The sequence below is a fragment of the Mercenaria mercenaria genome, chromosome 12, assembly GCF_021730395.1.
Source record: "Mercenaria mercenaria strain notata chromosome 12, MADL_Memer_1, whole genome shotgun sequence".
Classification (NCBI taxonomy): Eukaryota; Metazoa; Mollusca; class Bivalvia; order Venerida; family Veneridae; genus Mercenaria; species Mercenaria mercenaria.
This window is the reverse complement of record NC_069372.1, coordinates 21,317,332-21,337,715: the sequence shown is the minus strand read 5'-3', so window position 1 is coordinate 21,337,715 and position 20,384 is coordinate 21,317,332. Positions and strand designations below refer to the sequence as shown.

Below are 20,384 nucleotides of genomic sequence, written 5' to 3'. Positions count from 1 at the left end.
TATTCTCAAAGATTTTGACAAGATTTGATAAGAATTAGTTAATTATCGTTTCCAATATGAGTTTACGTCAAAACACAGCTGCAACTCCAGGCCAGTAAACTTCTCACATAAGGTATTCGATAAGCTAGAACAAGTACAACAGAGTAACGTGGTAGTTATCGATTTCTCTAAAGCTTTTGATACCGTTGACTATGATAAGCTTGTAAATAAACATAAAGTTTAAGTATAAACCTAGAAATAACATGGATCGCCGAGTCATATTTGCAGAGCCGCTCTCAAAAATAGCTATGAGGATATGCAATGGAAACGAAAGACACCCTTGAAAATAATTCAAACAACAGAAATGCTCGGGCAAAATATACATAAAAAAACCTAAATTTTTAAACCGTAGCTGAACTCCAGACTTTCCTCTTTGATTGTGTCTGACGGAACTAGAGGTTGGGGGACTCCATTTTTTGTAGTTTAAAGCCCGCTTGGGATACATGTTTTCGAACACTTAATATTCTTTTTCATGCAGTTCTGATTCTTGCAAAGTCAACAAATACGTGCGTATATGATTTATTAGGTTTTTTATTTACACGAACATGTTTCTCTTTCACATAATCAACCCGCCCGCTTATCTCAGCAGGAAGAGCGCCGATCTACGGATCGCAAAATCATTCGTCCTTCACCTCTAATTCATGTGGGGAAGTTGGCAGTTACTTGCAGAGAACAGGTTTGTACTGGTACAGAATCCAGGAAGTCTGGTTAGGTTATACTGTGAACATTGTGAGGATAAAGTAAGAATTTGTGCACACCTAACTGGTTTGAAATTCCCAGTGCTGTTTTTGCCACCGACCATTCAAAGGAGGTGCCCCACTGTATTCCTGTATTTTTTGTCTACTTTTTCTTTGTCTCTGTATTTTTGTGTGTATCCATAATCGGGTCACGGACTGAGAGGGATCTTTTCCATTGGATATTTATCCGTTTATTTTATTTTTATGATAACTGAGGATGCTTATTCCGGAGCACGGCAATTGTTCTCCAAGGCGAGCGGCAATTAGCCAGTGCGTTGAAAAGCGTCGTTAAATTCAATACGCATTATATTTTCATCATACATTCGCTCCATGCACTTTGCATCTATGCGAGAAATTCTATAAAAGAACCTGTTGTTATATGGAAGGTAATGGAACTTGGAGACTTTTCTATTTTTCTAATAGATATAATTATAAGCTTGAAGCTTCTTCTCTGATCGATTGTCTGAAACAGGAGCACGTGCCTGGCAATAATAACATAGAAAACCATTATAAACTTTAAAACAAATAACACATAACCATAACAAAAATTGAAGACTTTATCTACATCTTTAGGGGTACCGTTTTTTTTTATTATTTGCACAAAATATCTCATTTTATCTGTTATATTGGAAGAAGTCATTTTTGTCCAGCTTCCTACAGACTATATGAACTGAGGTCGGTCTATGTAAAGACAAAAAGGACCTGGTAACCAAACATTAAAATAATTTTTCTAAAAATATTTATAAGATCCGGAAAAAAAATAAATTTCAATTTGTGGGGTACCGGTTTTGTAAATATCTAAATAGGCCCTTTTCTATTTAAGTTTTGTTTATATAGACATATTATCGAATTTCCGTTAGGATGATGTTACTAAAAGTTCGTTATGATATGAAACAAGAGGTCCAAATTGGACTTAATGCGCTCACTATAGAGTTGAAAACCCGTAAGTGGTATATATATATTTCTTTGCGCTAGACCCTATACTTTAAATATATTATTATGTACACGCCATGCACTTCTGCAGCAGACTTTTTTCAGTTGTTCGAAGTAGAAGCGGAAAATAGTAACAAACCTGTTTGGAGGTGCTTAATTGACACCACGACCGTTATTGACAGCAGTGTGAAAAATGCAAAATCTAAAAACTTAAGACGTACAACTGCCAAAGTTTGAGCTTTTTGACTCAGGTAAAACACAGTTCTGTTACACGCAGGCCTTTTTAATTCTCATTTAAATAAGATAGAAATTTGAAATTCATTTATCCGAGTAGTAATGAACTGTTACAAATTTCATTACCTCTCACGAACCGACTCAGCCAAAACCGCCTGCTAGTACTTTGATCAATACATTGAAAGGACCTTCTCATATATTTATCTGATATTAAAGGAAAACGCTCTGCGTACAGCGTTTCCGTCACGCAGAATCGATAAACATTAAGAGAAATGTTGTTATTCTAATTGTAATCCAAATAACGGACATTGTAGAGCGATTTTAAAAAAGGTATCAGCATAGTTCATGCTCTCTTAGACTAAACGTGTACACCGGTAGTACTGAGTACATGAGTGCTTGTGCAACGATCGGCATCCGCAATTTAAAAAAAAAACTTGAATGGAACTTCATACACATTGATATCCATAAAGTCATGATGTGTGGACATTTTTTTCTGGGTAATCTGGTTCCCTGTCCTATAATGGTTCGAAGTTCGCAGGGGACCAGTCTCGTATTATGTGATCATCTGCGCTAGCGTGCGGGCGGCGTTTATTAAAGTAAAGTTTTCAGCTCTCTTACTTGAGTAGTTCTGATATAGATCTAATACTCACCAAACTTGGTCACAATATTTTAGGCATATTATCTCAAGCATGTTTGATAACCAGCTGTACTTCTGGAGTTATGTGCCTTGAATTATTCAAATTGATATGCGGAAGTTGACAGTGTCCTCTCTCTGACTTCAGCAGTTGTTATCCAATTTTCACCAAACATGGCCATAATGTGTATGGGCATGATATCTCGAATATTTCTATAACATGCCAGATTATTCCAGTCACTCTTGAGTTATGGCCCTGAATTTGCTTAAATTGCGAAAATTAATAGTGTCCACTTGTTTATTAGCATATTTTCTTGGCTAAATTCTTTGTGTTTTTTTTTCTGAGTTATGACCGTTGAATAAAACAAACAACTGGTCTGCTAAATAAGTAATGCATTTTAAAAGTCACTGGTAATTTGCAGTGACGGGCGTACATGGTGACAGTTCGGCGCCCTTCTTTCCATTTTTTATAACTTACGTCATACTGTATTGCAAACTTTTAGTTGTATTTAACCGAATTCCCACACAAGTAATTCTGAATATGCTAAATAAACGACAACTATCAGGTGATCAACCACAGAAACAATGTGTCCACCCAACGTAGTGTTTTTCGGCAATGCGCATCAGCTTTTTAGTAATATTTTTTCTTTAAATGTAAAGCTGCGTTAAAGTGCAAAAATAGTTTTCATTAATACATGCATTCTCATCCATCAGAGGTTCGTCAAAAATCCGAGACGAACCATAGTAAACCTCTGGTATGCGAGAATGTGATACTTTTGGACACTCTTATACTGTGAAATCATTAATATTCGTGGGGGACTAAATTTCGTGGATTTTGTGGTTGAGTCAATCCACGAAATATAATCCCAACGATCAAGTAAAATTCCCATTTATTTTATGTTCAAAAGTTGAAATCCACGAATTCATATCCCCACAAAATTGTCGTTTTGACCAAAACCACGAAATTTCATGCCCACAAAATTAAATGATTTTACAGTATATGGATCTAACAGATCGGAGACATATCATATATGATAGGCTAAGAACGGGACTGAAGAAACATCGTGGTTAATGTTGCTGTCTCCAGTGCCGGACTAGTAGTTTCACAGGCGATGATGTTGATACATGATGACGGACTTAGCTACATGTATAAACAAGAGGGTCATGATGGCCCTGAATCGCTCACCTGAGTAATATGTACAATGGCAAACTGATGCTAAAATATTAGAAAGTAGGTCAGTAGGTCATATTCATGGTCACTGAAAGTCAGTTTTAAGATCGGTGTGCAAAACTGTACATGTCATCCATATTTCTAGGCTGTACAAGAAAGTAGGTCAGTAGGTCAAGGTTACAGTCAGGTGACCCCTAATCACTTGGGGTTATCAGGTAATTATAATCAAACAGTCTAGGAAATATGATCTGATATTTTTTTAAGTATTTATTCCTATATGACTCATACAAGTGACCCCAGGGCGGGGCCTCTTTTCACCCCAGGGGAATAATTTGAACAATCTTGTTAGACATCCACTAGGCAATGCATCATACCAAATATCAATGGCCTAGGCCTTGAACTTTCAAACAAGAAGATTTTTCCCTATATAAGTCTATGTTAAATTTGGGACCCCCAGGGCAGGGCCTCTTTTCACCCCAGGGGCATAATTTGAACAATTTTGGTAGAGGACCACAAGGCAATGCAACATACCAAATATCAAAAGCATAGGCCTTTCAGTTTCAGGCAAGAAGATTTTTAAAGTTTTTTCCTATATCAGTCTATGTAAAATTTGAGACCCCCCAGGGCAGGGCCTCTTTTCACCTCAGGGTTATAATTTGAACAATTTTGGTAGAGGACCTCAAGGCAATGCTACATACCAAATATCAAAGGCCTAGGTCTTTTGGTTTTAGACAAGAAGATTTTTAATTTTTTTTCCTATATAAGTCTATGTAAAACTTTGGACCCACGGGGCGGGCCTCTTTTCACCCCAGGGGCATAATTTGAATAATCTTCATAGAGGACCATTAGATGATGTCACATGCCAAATATCAAGGCTCTACACCTTGCGGTTTTGGACAAGAAGATTTTTAAAGTTTTTCCTTTCGGTTGCCATTGCAACCAAAGTTCTGCATGGAATTCAATTCTTTGAATAATTTCGAAAGGGGACCACGCAAGGATCATTCCTGTGAAGTTTGATGTAATTCTGTCTTGTGGTTTTCAAGAAGAAGATTTTTTTAGAAAATGTTGACGGACGGACGACGCACGACACACGACGGATATTGAGCGGTCACAAAAGCCTACCATGAGCCTTTGGCTCAGGTGAGCTAAAAACAGTAGATCAGATAATTTTTAAAGTATTTTTTCATATATAACTCATACAAGTGACCCACGGGGCGGGGCCTCTTTTCACCCCAGGGGCATAATTTGAACAATCTTGATAGAGAACCACTAGGTAATGCTACATACCAAATATCCAAGGCTTAAGCCTTGAACTTTCAGACAAGAAGATTTTTTCCCCTATATAAGTCTATGTAAAACTTGGGACCCCCAGGGCAGGGCCTCTTTTTATCCTAGGGTAATAATTTGAACAATCTTGGTAGAGGACCACAAGGCAATGCTACATACCAAATATCAAAGGCCTATGTCTTGTGGTTTCAGACGAGAAGATTTTTTAAGTTTTTTTCTATATACGTCTATGTAAAACTTGGGACCCCCTGGGTCATAATTTGAATAATCTTGGTAGAGGACCACTAGGCAATGCAACATACCAAATATCAAAAGCCTAGGCCTTGCAGTTTCAGACAAGAAGATTTTAAAGTTTTTTCCTATTCAAGTCTATGTAAAACTTGGGACCCCCGGGGCAGGGCCTCTTTTCACCCCAGGGTAATAATTTGAACAATCTTGGTAGAGAACCACTAGATGATGCTACATGCCAAATATTAAAGCCCTATGACCTGTGGTTTTGGACAAGAAGATTTTTAGCTCACCTGAGCACAAAGTGCTCAGGGTGAGGTATTGTGATCGCTCACCGTCTGGCGTCCGTCCGTCCGTCGTCCGTTCGTCCGTCCGTCCGTCCATCGCCCGTCCGTCCACACTTTCCTTTAAACAACATCTCCTCCTAAATCAACAGGCCAATTTTGATGAAACTTCACAGGAATGTTCCTTGGATGGTCTTCTTTAAAAACTGTTCAAAGAATTGAATTCTATGCAGAACTCTGGTTGCCATGGCAACCGAAAGGAAAATTTTTAAAAATCTTCTTCTCAAAAACCAGGAGCCCTAGAGCTTAGATATTTGGTGTGAAGCATTGCCTAGTGGACCTCTACCAATTTTGTTCAAATCATGACCCCGGGGTCAAAATTGACCCCGCCTCAGGGGTCAATTAATTTTACATAGAAAAATCTTAAAAAATCTTCTTCTCGAAAACCAGAAACCCTAGACCTTAGATATTTGACATGTAGCATTGCCTAGCGGACCTCTACTAAAATTGTTAAAATCATGACCCCGGGGTCAAAATTGACCCCGCCCCAGGGGTAACTTGATTTTACATATGAAAATCTTCAAAAAATTTCTAAAAATAAACCAGAAGGTCTAGAGCTTAGATATTTCACATGTAGCATTGCCTAGTGGACCTCTACAAAATTTATTCAAATCATGACCCCCGGGATCAAAATTGACCTCGCCCCAGAGGTCACTTGATTTTACATAGGAAAATCTTATAAAATCTTCTTCTCAAAAAGCTGAAGCCCTAGAGCTTAGATATTTGAAATGTAGCATTGCCTAGTGGATTTCTACTAAAATTATTCAAATCATGACCCCGGGGTCAAAATTGACCCCGCCCTGGGGGTCACTTGATTTTACATATGAAAATCTTCAAAAATTTTCTTAAAATAAACCAGAAGGCATAGAGCTTAGATATTTCACTTGTAGCATTGCCTAGTGGACCTCTACAACATTTGTTCAAATCATGACCCCCAGGGTCAAAATTGACCCCGCCCCAGGGGTCACTTGATTTTACATAGGAAAATCTTCAAAACTTTTCTAAAAATAAACCAAAAGGCCTAGATCTTAGATATTTGACATGTAGCATTGCCTAGTAGACTTCTACAAAATTTCTTCAAATCATGACCCCGGGGTCAAATTGACCCCGCCCCATGGGGTTACTTGATTGTGCATAGAAAAATCTTCAAAATTTTCTAAAAATAAACCAGAAGGCCTAGAGCTTAGATATTTGACATGTAGCATTGCCTAGTGGACCTCTACAAAATTTGTTCAAATCTTGACCCCCCACCCACGGTCAAATTGACCCAGCCCCAGGGGTTACTTGATTGTACATAGGGAAATCTTCATAAATTTGCTTAAAATAAACCAGAAGGCATAGATCTTAGATATTCGATATGTAACATTGCCTATTAGACTTCTACAAACTTTGTTCAAATCATGACCCCCGGGGTAAAATTGGCCCCGCCCCAGGGGTTACTTGATTGTACATCGGAAAATTTTCCAAAAAATTTCTAAAAATCATCAAATTGACATTTGAAACATGTAGCTCATATTACTCTGGTGAGCGATCCAGGGTCATCATGACCCTCTTGGTAAAGTTTTTCCTTTCGGTTGCCATGGCAACCAGAGTTCTGTATGGAATTCAATTCTTTGAGCAATTTTTAAGAAGACCATCCAAGCAACAGCCCTGTGAAGTTTTATCAAAATTGGCCTGGTGGTTTAGGAGGAGAGGTTCTTTAAAGGAAAGTGTGGACAGACGGACGCCGGACGGTGAGCGATCACAATAGCTCACCCTGAGCCTTTAGCACAGGTGAGCTAATAAAAGCTACCAACAATAGGTATTGGGTATGTTAGTATTAGCTGGTTAGGGGCGAGATGACTGTACAACCTACATGAACTATATTACAGCTGATTTAGAAAACAAGAGGGTCGTGATGACACTGAATCGCTCACCTGAGTAATATGAGCCACACGTTTCAAATGGTAAACTGACGCTAAAATATAAAGTAGGTCAGTAGGTCACATTCATGGTCACTGAAAGTCAGTTTTAAGACTGGTGTGCAAAACTGTACATGTCATCCAAATTTCATGGCTGTATCTTAAAATACAAGAAAGTAGGTCAGTAGGTCAAGGTCACAGTCATGTGACTCCTAATTGCTTGGGGTCAACAGGTAATTGTAATCAAACAGTCTAGGAAATATGATCTGATAATTTTTTAAGTATTTATTCCTATATAACTCATATAACAAATGAACCGCAGGGCGGGCCTCTTTTCACCCCAGGGTCATAATTTGAACAATCTTGTAAGAGATCCACTAGGCAATGCTACATACCAAACATCAAAGGCCTAGGACTTGAACTTTCAGACAAGAAGATTTTTAAATTTTTTCCTATATGTCTATGTAAAACTTGGGACCCCCGGGGCAGGGCCTCTTTTCACCCCAGGGGCATAATTTTAACAATCTTGGTAGAGGACCACAAGGCAATGCTTCATACAAAATATCAAAGGCCTAGGTCTTGCGGTTTCAGACAAGAAGATTTTAACAGTTTTTTCCTATACAAGTCTATGTAAAACTTGGGACCCACGTGGCGGGGCCTCTATTCACCCCAGGGGCACAATTTGAACAATTTTCATAGAGGACCATTTGATAATGTCACATACCAAATATCAAGGCTCTACGTCTTGCAGTTTTGGACAAGAAGATTTTCCTTTTGGTTGCCATGGCAACCAGAGTTCTGCAGGGAATTCAATTCTTTGAACAATTTTGAAAGGGGGCCACCCAAGGACCATCCTTGTGAAGTTTGGTGTAATTCTGCCCAGTGGTTTTCAAGGAGATTTTTTTAGAAAATGTTAACGGACACATGACGCACGACGCACGTCGCACGACGGACATAGAGCGGTCACAAAAGCTCACCATGAGCCTTTGGCTCAGGTGAGCTAAAATACAATCGGTGCGGTATGGAGACAACTTCGTTCATGGGAATGCAAGTTAAGGGTATTTAACCAAACCTTGAAAAGAAAGAAAACAATCATTAATGTATCAATACTTTATTCAAACAATGAAATCTTAATTCCATATATTAAGTCTAAAAGTATCCTCTCTTTAATTTAATACATATAGAAACAAATAATACACACATAATGTAATACTTAATATTTTCTGCTTGAAAACAAATAGAAACTAAAGAAGTTAACAGGAATAATATATGGGAATCTCGAGAACTCGCATTATTACTGTCAAACCTCTACTATATTCGAACTTTAACTTTTTGTCTATCCAGCATGTGTAATTTGAGTCTAAAACTAGATCTAATTATATAGACGTCGAGTAATTGAGCTACCTACTTAAAACCACGAATGGACCATCGCGCGTCTTTATATCCATTAGTATACAGTTAAAATCGACATAATTCCGGCTATCACGAACCGTCCGGAAAACACGTTCACAAAATATCGTTTTAAGTCGAATTCGGTTATATGGAAGTAAAAGTTTTAATTAACGCTCAATCCATTGGAATTCGAGATACAGAGTTTCAGCTGTATTTCCATAATTCATGATATATGTATATATTTAAGGTAGTGGGCCCGTAATAACATCGACAATCTCCGTACTATTTCGTTTTTCTCCGTATTGCGAGTTCGGCATTCTCCGGCTGGTTGCACGTATGAATTACATTATAAGCGGAGAATGCCGAAACAGCATTAGGAGACTATGGAAACGAACGAAAATTACCGAATGTCATTACTGCTTATTATCGTGAGCTAAACAGACAGCGTACGACTGCGCTAGTAACAATTCATTTAAAGTTAACCACTTAAGCAACGTTACGCAGTATGTTAAAACAGGCTTTGTTATTTAAGAAAACTATAGACGAATCAGATATTAATTATCTTATATGCTGTAAGCAATTACATAGCACCGCTGATGATTTTTCTTTAACAGACTAGAAAAAAATACGCGAAAAGACCATTTTATAATTATGTACAAGAAGAGATAGCAAGGTTACAAGCGAAAGTATTGCACTAACCTGAAAAAAAATTGCGCCTGTCTGAAGATATGTGTTTAGCAGGTAATATACGCAATTTTCCACAAGAATTTGCAATACTTACAAAACAACATTTGGACCTTTATTCTCAATGGTCATGACATTGCATTGTCGCGCGGACTTAGTTTTAAACAATGGTCAGTAACCTTTTCTAACTTTGAGATCACCTAAATACCTGCACTCTTAAGGACGTTTCGACATGTTTGAACTGGGCCCGTATTCATTCGCGTTCCGAGTCTAGTTGTGAGACTTTCATTTCAAATCTACTTCAGTTTGGTTACAAATGTACACTCTGATACATTTACAAATACCAAACACGTTGTTGCATTTCAAATCATAATCAAAATTCATGGCAATCTCATTTGGAGATATTGTCCAAGTCTCAATTTCAGATTTAAAACGCTGGTGAATACAGGCCGGTGGAGAGTGGCCATCAGTTCCACTTCTCTTCATATTTAAGTTGAAAGACTGCCATCGCACCGGTAATCAGTGTATGATCGTATAATGAGTGTAACTCTCCGCTCTCTTTCTTTCACAGCAGACTGTGGGAGTATAATGCTTAATAAAATGTTATACACAACAATATGTTTCCATTCAAACCTTACATTTTCCCCTTCGTATAAACAATTAATATTAGTATCAAAGAGCTCCCTGGAATGACTCTTTGTAACATCTTATATGACTTGTAAGGATAAGTAATCTAGTGTTTGTTTGTTTGTTTTGGGTTTACCGCCGTTTTTAAACAGTATTTCAGTTATGTAAATGTGGACAGTTCACCTAACCAGTGTTCCTAGATTCTGTACCAGTATTCACCTGTTCTCCACAAGTAACTGCCAATTTCTCCACATGGATCAGCGGTGGAGGACAAATGATTTCAGACTTCTTTTATCAAATTGTCACAGGGAACATAACACCTCGGCCAGGAATCGAACTCACGACTCCGCGACCCGTACATCTTTGCTCTTCTAACTGAGCTGGGGGCAGGATGTTGGTGTTATCAAACAGTAGCAGAGTAATAAGATTTTGTAATGCCAACATATAATTTATAACTTTGGTAACTGTTATTAAGGAGTAAACTATGGTCTGAGTCAGAGCATCTTACCAGATTACTGTTCAATAACCTAATTGTTACTGGGTAAAAAAAATAGTTCCTCAATTAACCGGTTCTGGTCGGATACCTATCAGAATTACATTCATACACATCTACAACACGAATCACTAATCTTTCAACCCCATAATCGAACTACATTACATCACAATTTATATCATAACAACATATTTACATCAAATTTAATAAAATTCTCAAACATAACAATTATTGCAATCTCTATTAAAATGTAAATTGTTACGCCGTGAACAGCTGAAAATCCACTCAGTCGAATACATCAAAACTACTGTCTCTTTTACTTTTTGGCTGACCCTTCATTTCCGCCCATCCACCCCTCTCTCATATTCCAGTTAACTATTTGTCATAAAACACGGAAGTTCAGTTAGAGGGGGAAATGATTACCAATGAATATTTGTTTTTACCTGTGATTAGGCGGACCAAACAATTTCTTTCACACGGGTTTCTTCGTACCCAACGAAATCTTACCAGAAAAGCCAATGGGAAAAGCAAAGATTGGAGAAATTGTGCATCTAGCATGTCTAGTCTTGCACTTAGTTATTAAAATCGTTAATAAATTCCAGTGGAAAATTTTGAAACTCCCAATAACTCGACAGGAACCGGTTTCTGGCGAATTTAAGAGTAAATGAAATTTTCTAATTAAAATCTAAAACCGTTTTATTTAACAACTTTGGACCAAGCCCAAATATTACATGTCAAAGTGTTTTAAAAGCACGATTTAATCTAGTAACCTTAAGTACATTAGTAACGAAAATATTACATAAATAAAATAAATTATTTCCACTTGACAAACAATGTCACCAAAACCTCTTGACTTAGAAATCTTGATACTGTCCCGATACCCACTGCGCAGTTCATAAATATCTCCCTCCCTAAATGGGATAATCGTCCGAAGTCAAGATACTCACTTTCACTTTTCAAAGTAATGCCATGTGATACCACAGTGACATCTTGTCACTTTGATTATAACGATAGCTCGACTTCATCTACCAAAGTAGTATAAAGGTCATGATAAGAAGCTATTTCACAAATAAAAACATATCTAATTATAAAACCTTCGTCAGTAAGATTGATTCACGCCTTAACACTTCCATCTTTGACACAGCCACGACATCAAATATTTATTCTTTCAAGTTTCCCCAGATGCAAACATAAAGTATTCACTGTAAATTCATCCCACCTTCGCAAATTCTAAAAAAGCTCCTCTTCTGTCAGAATAGCATGTCACAACACATACTTAATTATTACTTTTTTTTTAAAACAACTTCTTTTCCATTGGAGATCATACATAAGTCAATCTCCATTTAAAATCCTACAATATCAGGCTTATAAACAGGTCAGTTTAGCCCCATTTCAACTTGTAGCTCGACTACATCAAGCATATTCACTGAACCTATCTTATCTCCCTTCAACATTTTCTGAACCGTCTCATTCTGGTTCTTGAACGATGGCCCCTTTTCTTGTATAATTACATTGGACATGAGGTAGTCCAGCGCCTGTAATTTGACATGATTGCACTGTTCAAGCAGTTTCACTATACCCATGTTCCTTCTATGGGTTTTCTCAACTTCGTCTTTATCTTGTTTTAAAGCGTCGGCTTCGATTTCCTCAATGAGATCAATGAGAGACAGTTTCTCTTTAGTTTCCTCTTTGGGAGGTATATTTTGTGTTTCATCAAAGCTTTCAATAACGTTGTCTTTCGTTTGTATATATACGCGATTGCATGAAGCATTTTTATTATTTTCTTTTCCCACTTCTTTCGTTTGCTTCTTAATCGCGCTATTCCTTCTGCCGCCGTTACCCGCGTTTTTTGATTGCTGGTGCTTTGAAGGGGATACTTTTGAGATTCCATGTTTCACCGGGATATCACTGTTTGTGTTTTGTACACATCCTTCAGGACTATTTTTCTTGACTGTTTGCAACTCAAAATACGTTTTATCACCATCCTGACAAACAGTGGGTTTGCCGGGAACGGCAGTATTAACATCTTCTGGTGGTTTCGACAGTTTAAGGGACCATCCAAAAATGTCGCGTTTTTTCATCCCTGAGATCACTTGTTCCCGAACATCAGGATTTTCATTGACGTTACGGGAGGACACAAACGTGTCAATACTATTATTTGGTAATGGCACAATGACGTCATTATATTCCGCCGCGGATGTTGATTTTATCTGACTAGATGAGGTATTTGATTGTGTAACGCTGAATTTATTTTGATGATCATTCAAATGTTCCTCGGCATACTGTAACATGTTGCGTTTACGCCTTTTCATGGGGTCCATAGGAGTGTGTGGGGTTTTAAATTCTTGGTCTGAAGACGAGTTTGACCCAGAATCAGACCCGCTGTCCCCTTCTCTTTCACCGGAAACAGGGACACCTAGGGCTGCCCTGTCGTATGGACGCCACAGATTCTTTCGCTTTTTTGGTAATATAGAACTTGTTGTAGAACTCTGATCATACTGTTTTTGATTGCCGTCGTATACTGGTGACGATGGCGCTGAAAGTGACGGCGGCGTCGGAATATTGAGATTCTGGGATGAAGAAGGAGAATCTTCTGGTGTGGTGTACATGGGTGAGGTAACACTGTCGCTATACATTGGTGAATATTGTTCATCAGTTTCATAATAACCACCGGAACTACTTTGTTGGTATGATGAATAATCCGTCATTGGGTTGTTCAGCGTGGCTATGGTTGTAGTAAATGACTTCTGGAGGTAATCTGTTGGGCCACTGGGATCCATATCTGCGCGTTTTACTGTCAAATCGAGAGGAGATTCTGCAGACGAATTCGTAAACATATGAAGAAGACGATTACTGGACATTTCTCACGATTGACTTCCTTTGAATAGACTACTTCCTGCAAATACAAACGGAAAATGTGTTCAACAAAATATTAAGATATATGTATCGTAGATCTATCTGGAGATATTTCACTTCATAGCACTCGAATACTTTAATGCCGTTTCATGTTTAGACTAACCTCTGCAAGATATGTGTAAACAAATGTATTTTTATTCTTGTAAAAGAGGCGCCGATTCACAAAAAACACAATTCCCTTTTCTTCATGCATAACAAGATAGCCCTGAAGGCCCTATATCGCTCAACTGACCTAGTTCTCACCCCAAGATGACCTAGTATCTAATTTGGACCAGATTTCATAGACAAACTATTTAACCATTTTTTTACAAATGAAGAGTTTTTCAATGATTTGACCTGTGACATGTTTTTTTTACCTAATTTAAAGCCTTGGGTAACCAAATTTTAAATTTGACCTCGATTTTAAAAACACAAACAGTATCAGGAAGTTTTAAGAAAATCAAGCATAAAATGTGGCCTGTAGAGTTTTAACAAGTTTTTTTCTATAACTTGACATAGTGACCTAGTTTTAGACCTTAGGTAATCCAGTTTGAAACTTGAACTGTTAAGTAATCAAGTTTCAAACTTGACCTAGATTTCATAGAGACAAACATTCTGACAAAGTTTCATAAACATGAGTCAGAAATATGGTCTCCAACGTGTTAACAATGTTTTTCTATTAATTGACCTAGTGGTCTAATTTTTGATCCCAGGTGACACAGTAACGAACTCGTCCGAGATTTTATTGAGGTAAAAATATTCTGACCAAGTTTTATCAAGATTGGGCTACAATTGTGACCTGTCAAATTGTTGACGACGGACGCCGCACGCCACCCGGACAACGGGCACTGGGTGATCACAAAAGCTCATTTTGAGCACAAATCAGCTTAGGCACTTCAAGTGAACTAAAAAAGTAAAAAAAAAATGAATAAGATAAGAAGTAAGCCAAGAATCACTGAAAGCAACGCAACCAAAAACATTAATTACAATGAACAAAATGTAAGAATAAACTAAATTTTTCAGCTACGCCGAGTATCTTACAAAGTGTTCGATCCCGAAACACGGCATATTACCTATAGTCATTGCACTCTCCGGTGAAGAACATCGTTAAATCTAATAAACATTATACATTTGCTCCATGCACTTCGCATCGATGTGAGAAACTTGCTGTTACGGAAGATAATGGAAGCGCTATTTTTATTTGCTGTTAAAAAAGTATTAATTTACCTCCAGCGTGAAGCTTCCTCTCTCTAGAATTTCAATGCGTGTATTTTTGATTTCACTCTCCTGAAAAACATGAAGAAAAACCGATAATGAACAATGAACTTTAAAGATGGATTATGCTCAGGTTTCACTTCTCATGGAGCTGTAATTATTACATCTTATTTTTGTTAAAAAGATTCCAGATTTTTAGCGACATTACATATTTATACAGTGTTCACTGATGACTTTACTTTCAGGATTTAATCTAACACACAATACCGTTTATTCTAAACAATTACGTTTGACTTTATGTTAACACACTGTATATATACTCATCGTTAATACTATTTCTTTTTTTTAAATGTTCGTAAACAAATGGGAACATGAGCACAAAAAAGTGGCCAAAATTTGACCTTAGCGCTTCATATAACATTTTCTTTGTCATGTTTGTTAAATAAATTTTTTTGTTAAACCTTTACTTTTTAAACAGTTTGTGCGATAACCCAACACCAGAAAATACAAGTAGACACCGTCCTTTATATGACTGAAAAATTGTTGAAAAAGACGTTAAACACACACACGCACGCACGCACGCACACACACACACACACTACGTGAAAAATAATTGCTATGTTGTTGTTGATAGAGAGGAAATTTTGTTTGTTTCAGTGTAGGATTGAAATATCTTTCACGAGTGAACACCAGATGCAATACTTTCATGAGTGGAATAGCCACGAGTGAAAATGTAAGATATGGTGTTCATGAGTGAAAGATATTTTGATCTTAAATATAAAACAAAAATTGTCTTTTTATTTCCTGTTTTGACTATTATACCCATTTTATAATTTCTTACCAGTGAAAAATACATTTGATTTTTCACTGTGAAAATACCAGATAATATTTCATTCTAATATTTCGATCACTAACTGAAAAATGTGTAATAAATTTTGTTATTTCTCGATACATAGAATACAGTGTTACTTGTGTAACTGCGCCCCCTATACCACCTATCTCTTTGCGTGAAACTTTTAGTACTGTGGCAGCCCCAAATTAGACAACAATAACTTGTTTTGGACACACCTAGCAGACTAGTGCGACATTTCTTAAAACTGTAAGATCTTTCATTTGATTTCCTGACTAATAAGATTTATCTAAAAGGTTAATAAGTTATATTCCAGAAAAAAGTTATGTTAAATGATCAAAAATATTTGAGGACTTCATACGAAAAAATTATTTTGGCGTAATTTAAAACAATATGATTATGTAGTATAAATACTATTTAAAAATCCGCTTCGTAATACAAGTCTGTGACGTGAACCAAACATTTTTCTCATAACGACAAATGCGCTAAAATCACAAACATTTTAATAAAGTCATACCTTAAGTGTTTGAAGCTATCACAGATGTGTTGTGATGCAAAAATATCCGTCAAATAACATTCGGCAATAAAAATAGTTTTCATTAAAATCTACATAACAACCTCCAATATGTATGTTCACCTCTTTATAAATAAAACACTAGCGAGCGGTCAGTTCATATATACAAGAAGACTAGTGAACTTTCTGTGAACAAATCGATAGCGCTGTATAGGATCAACCCAAGTTCAACAACGGACACTATCACAAAACCTTATCGATTCATATACTCGCTAAAACTTCTGACTATAAAATATACCATAGAGCGCTCATATGTTGCAGTCAATTGATTTCATTAAAGGCGGTCTGTCAAATTTAAGCAGCATTTGATGTTCATATATTCCTTTTGAGATGGATTAAAAAAAGACCCATAAAATAAACTGAGTTAGATCATTATTAAAAATTAATAATTCGTTGTTTTCATGAAAACTTGTAATTACCTCCGTTTAATAGAAAAGTGGACTATATATATATATATATATATATATATATATATATATATATATATATATATATATATATATATATATATATATATTTTACTATTACTTCTAGTTTTACATTTGCACTTGATAGATATTGCGATACTTCAAATATCTGAAAGAAAAGGCAAGTTTTAAAACAGCGTGTAGCTCCAGAAAACTATTTTCATTCTATCTTGGTTGCGCAATTAAGATAAGCAAGCGATGGTAATAATAATTTTACCTACTTGCATTTCTAATGAATTTCGCAAATATTTATGTTTGACAAAATTTAATACATCAGTTCTTATTTTCATATCATTCCTTATATAAATGCAAAAAAATGTTTATTAAATTTATGCTATGCTAAAATAACGCTATCTTGCTGCGCAACCAGGATAGGGAAATCGAATTTTAAAAATAATTCCACTGAAAATAAGAACACAGTGAACACAAATAAGTGTAAATGTTCAGTTGTTAAAGTTTCTAACAAATCTTTTTGCTGACCAAAGTCGGATTAATCACGTTAAACATAGTACATTTCTTTAAAGTAGAGCATCTAAAAACTACTAGCATTTCAGCGAGGCTGTCACCTAAAGCCCTCTTAAAAAGGGAGATAATCCTGCTTTTGACTTCACTATCTTAGTACTTTTATGATTTAGATATGCTATTGAAATTGAAGGTACTTCCGTGTCCGAGTTTCTACTTTCTTCAAAACATTTTGCATAACATTCAGAGTAAAATTAGTATTCCACAAGTCAACCTTGATCACTACTGCATGCGTACATTGTGTGCTAGCTAGCGGTACGATATAATTATTACAATACTTGAAATACTGCATGAAACAACAGTTTCGACTTGGTGCGAATCACAGATAACATTTATATAGCCAATTAATATTTATAACACTGTGTGGCACTTTAAAACAAGAAACCGTCAAGCGACGAGTATACAAATATTTGATAAATATGACTCATTATTATTGTTTATAATCAAGTCCTCTAATTTTATTCACGATTACTGTTTAAAAAGTAATAATGCAATTTTTTATACAGATTTTACAATTATGTGCTATGATTTAAGTTTATGAATAACAGCACTGTTCTTTGCTATAATTGTTGATTGAAAATGATTTATATAATCTTTACATTTTAACTTAATAAGTAATACACATTATTTGTGAAATATATGAAAGACTTGCTGTGAACATAAGTCATAACTTGAGACAAACATAATCAGATACCTGTTGGAATTTTATCGTTCGCTATAGATAACCCGGACCTACAAATTGTGTGTATAGCAGCTACCGGTGATTCCCATTTAAACTGAAAATCTATCGTCAGCCTGCAGAATAGGTTTACTTCGTTTCTCTCTATTTTGGGATCCTAAAGGTCGGAAGTTTAACCCAGTGTGATACTGAACGGTCATTGTCCGAAGCCTGGTTATTTCATATTTCACTAATCAGTTTTAAGTAAGATTACATGAAGTGAGGTAAAAGGCAACATCCAGCGGTGACTATCTTACCCTCTTTTGTCTTTAACACATGGTACAGTTGAAAAGTTTACTGTTCTTGCCGATTATAGTTATTAACTTACCACACCTTTTTGGAAGCAGATCCAAAGTTCATTTGAGAAAGGTATTTTATAAATAGAATGTACCCACTAAATTAATTTAAAAGGCGTACGCTAGAGTCTCTGTATATGAGATGGGGGAAATTTTCCCAAAAATAGAATTTCTTCAAACTTTGGATATTGAAGGACAATCATCTAAGAAACAAAGATATGCAATAAAAGTCTTAGGTTACCAGTACTGAAAAAAGTTATCTGCCCTTGAAAACGGCATTTTTCGAAGTGATCACTCCCGCGACGTGCTTGTGAAAATACAGAAATTGTCCCACTTCTCTGTGAGATATATTCAGCAATAAAAAACCCAAAATACACTATATATAAACAACCTGGCATATGAAAGTAAGATTTATGTATTTATGTGTAAAATCAAATGTGACATTCACATTGTGAATCCTTATGGGCAAGCTCACAAAATCGAGTCTGCACGGCAAACTCACAATGGCGAGTCCGCGAGACGAGTTCACAGTATTGTGTCCGCAAGGCAAGCTCACTTTGGCGTGTCCTAAAGGCAAGCCAACAGTGGACTGCCCGCAAGGCAAGCTCACTTTGGCGTGTCCGTAAGCCAAGCCCATAGTGGACTGCTCGCAAGGCAAACTCACTATATATGGCGTGTCCGTAAGCTAAACCCACAGTGGACTGCCAACAAGGCAAGCTCACTATGGCGTGTCCGCAAGGCAAACCCACAGTGGACTGTCCGCAAGGCAAGCTTACTATGGCGTGTCCACAAGGCAAGCCCATAGTGGACTGCCCGCAAGGCAAGCTCACTATGGCGTGTCCGCAATGGGCTGCCCGCAAGGCAAGATCACTATGGCGTGTCCGTAACGCAAGCCCACAGTGGACTGCCCGCATGACAAGCTTACTACGGCATGTCCGCACAGTTTCTTAGAATACGCGGTACAGACACGATGGTTTCGACTAGCTCGTTACTTTTTCCATTCTACATATGAAATAGCTAGACAAGGCGTCGGTTAGGGAAATTCAAAACACAAAGTTCTATTGATAGGTTTCGAAACCTCGAAGCCGGTTTCAAATTTACCCGGGACCGTTGACTCCTAGACTAGAAGCAAAGAACCAGGAAAACAGGAACTGTCAAGAATAACATTGCTTTGCCTAGCGTATGTATCAGGCGACAAACCACTCGAAGGCTTTCAATATTGGATAATCTTAACTGTTACTGTTAATAAAAAAAAACATTCACAAAAAAAATCCGACCTACCTACCCTAATTTTTTAAGCATATTACCGGAAACAAAGATTTTTTTCAGGCCTTAACATATGGCAATATTGACGTCACATCGACATAATCTTTGGCACCAAATAGGCACCAATCAAGGATGATATTAAATGTTACTTCTTATTTTAAATAAAAATAGTTTCAGAATTGAAATGATATAACAGGACAATGCGACGCTTAATTCACACACATATTTTAAATACAGACAACACACCGCGCCATCGTTTGAATAGTAGTTTAATTCAGTTTGCCAGCCACGGCCCTGTGTTTTGTCCACAGGAGACAACTCCTGAGGCTATTCAAATTTTCAGAGAAAAGACTGATGCATTTGTGATGAAGTCAGAATATATAACAGAATTTTTTTTTCTAAAAAAAAAGATTATCTTGTCGGTAGCCAGAGACGAATGGCTTTTATGAATTAAAAAAACAACAACCACGTATTAGTGTAGCGAACTACTGGCATTAAAAATAAAATATAACAAAACAATAATAATAACAACAACAACAACAACAACAACAATAATAATAATAACAATAATAAATAATAATAACATGACAGTAATGAAACACGAATTAAATAAGAAGAGAATATTATAGAGTACAATGTAGTAGAAAAACAAATAAAGGAAAACATGAAAAAAATCACACCGTCTTCCCTAAACGCAGTAACTGCACCTTTGTTACTTTTTATACTAAGGTATTAAATCTGTCTGTGGTTTATACAGCTGGAGGTTACCACACGGTCAGTTTAATGCTTAATAAAATGATGTCACTGGCTTTTGTTGGGTTTCAAAAAAAGAGTTTAAAGTGCCTATCCATGCACTATTTTAAGCATGGACGGAGCC

At 36.6% G+C, this 20,384-nt stretch overlaps 1 protein-coding gene across 1 annotated transcript; it reads right to left on the bottom strand.

Moving 5' to 3' along the window:
• Positions 1-8,609: 8,609 nt before the first annotated feature.
• Positions 8,610-14,886, bottom strand: LOC123534875 (uncharacterized). Its single transcript, XM_053519388.1, has 2 exons — positions 14,827-14,886; positions 8,610-13,600 (listed from the first exon to the last, which is right to left on the bottom strand). The coding sequence occupies exon 2, from the start codon at positions 13,563-13,565 to the stop codon at positions 12,081-12,083; it is 1,485 nt and encodes a 494-aa protein (XP_053375363.1). The 5' UTR covers positions 13,566-13,600; positions 14,827-14,886; the 3' UTR covers positions 8,610-12,080.
• Between the last annotated feature and the right edge of the window lie 5,498 nt (positions 14,887-20,384).

What these genes read in the sequence shown, in the direction of transcription:
- LOC123534875 (XM_053519388.1), bottom strand. Translation starts at nt 13,565, where the DNA reads ATGTCCAGTAATCGTCTTCTTCATATGTTTACGAATTCGTCTGCAGAA.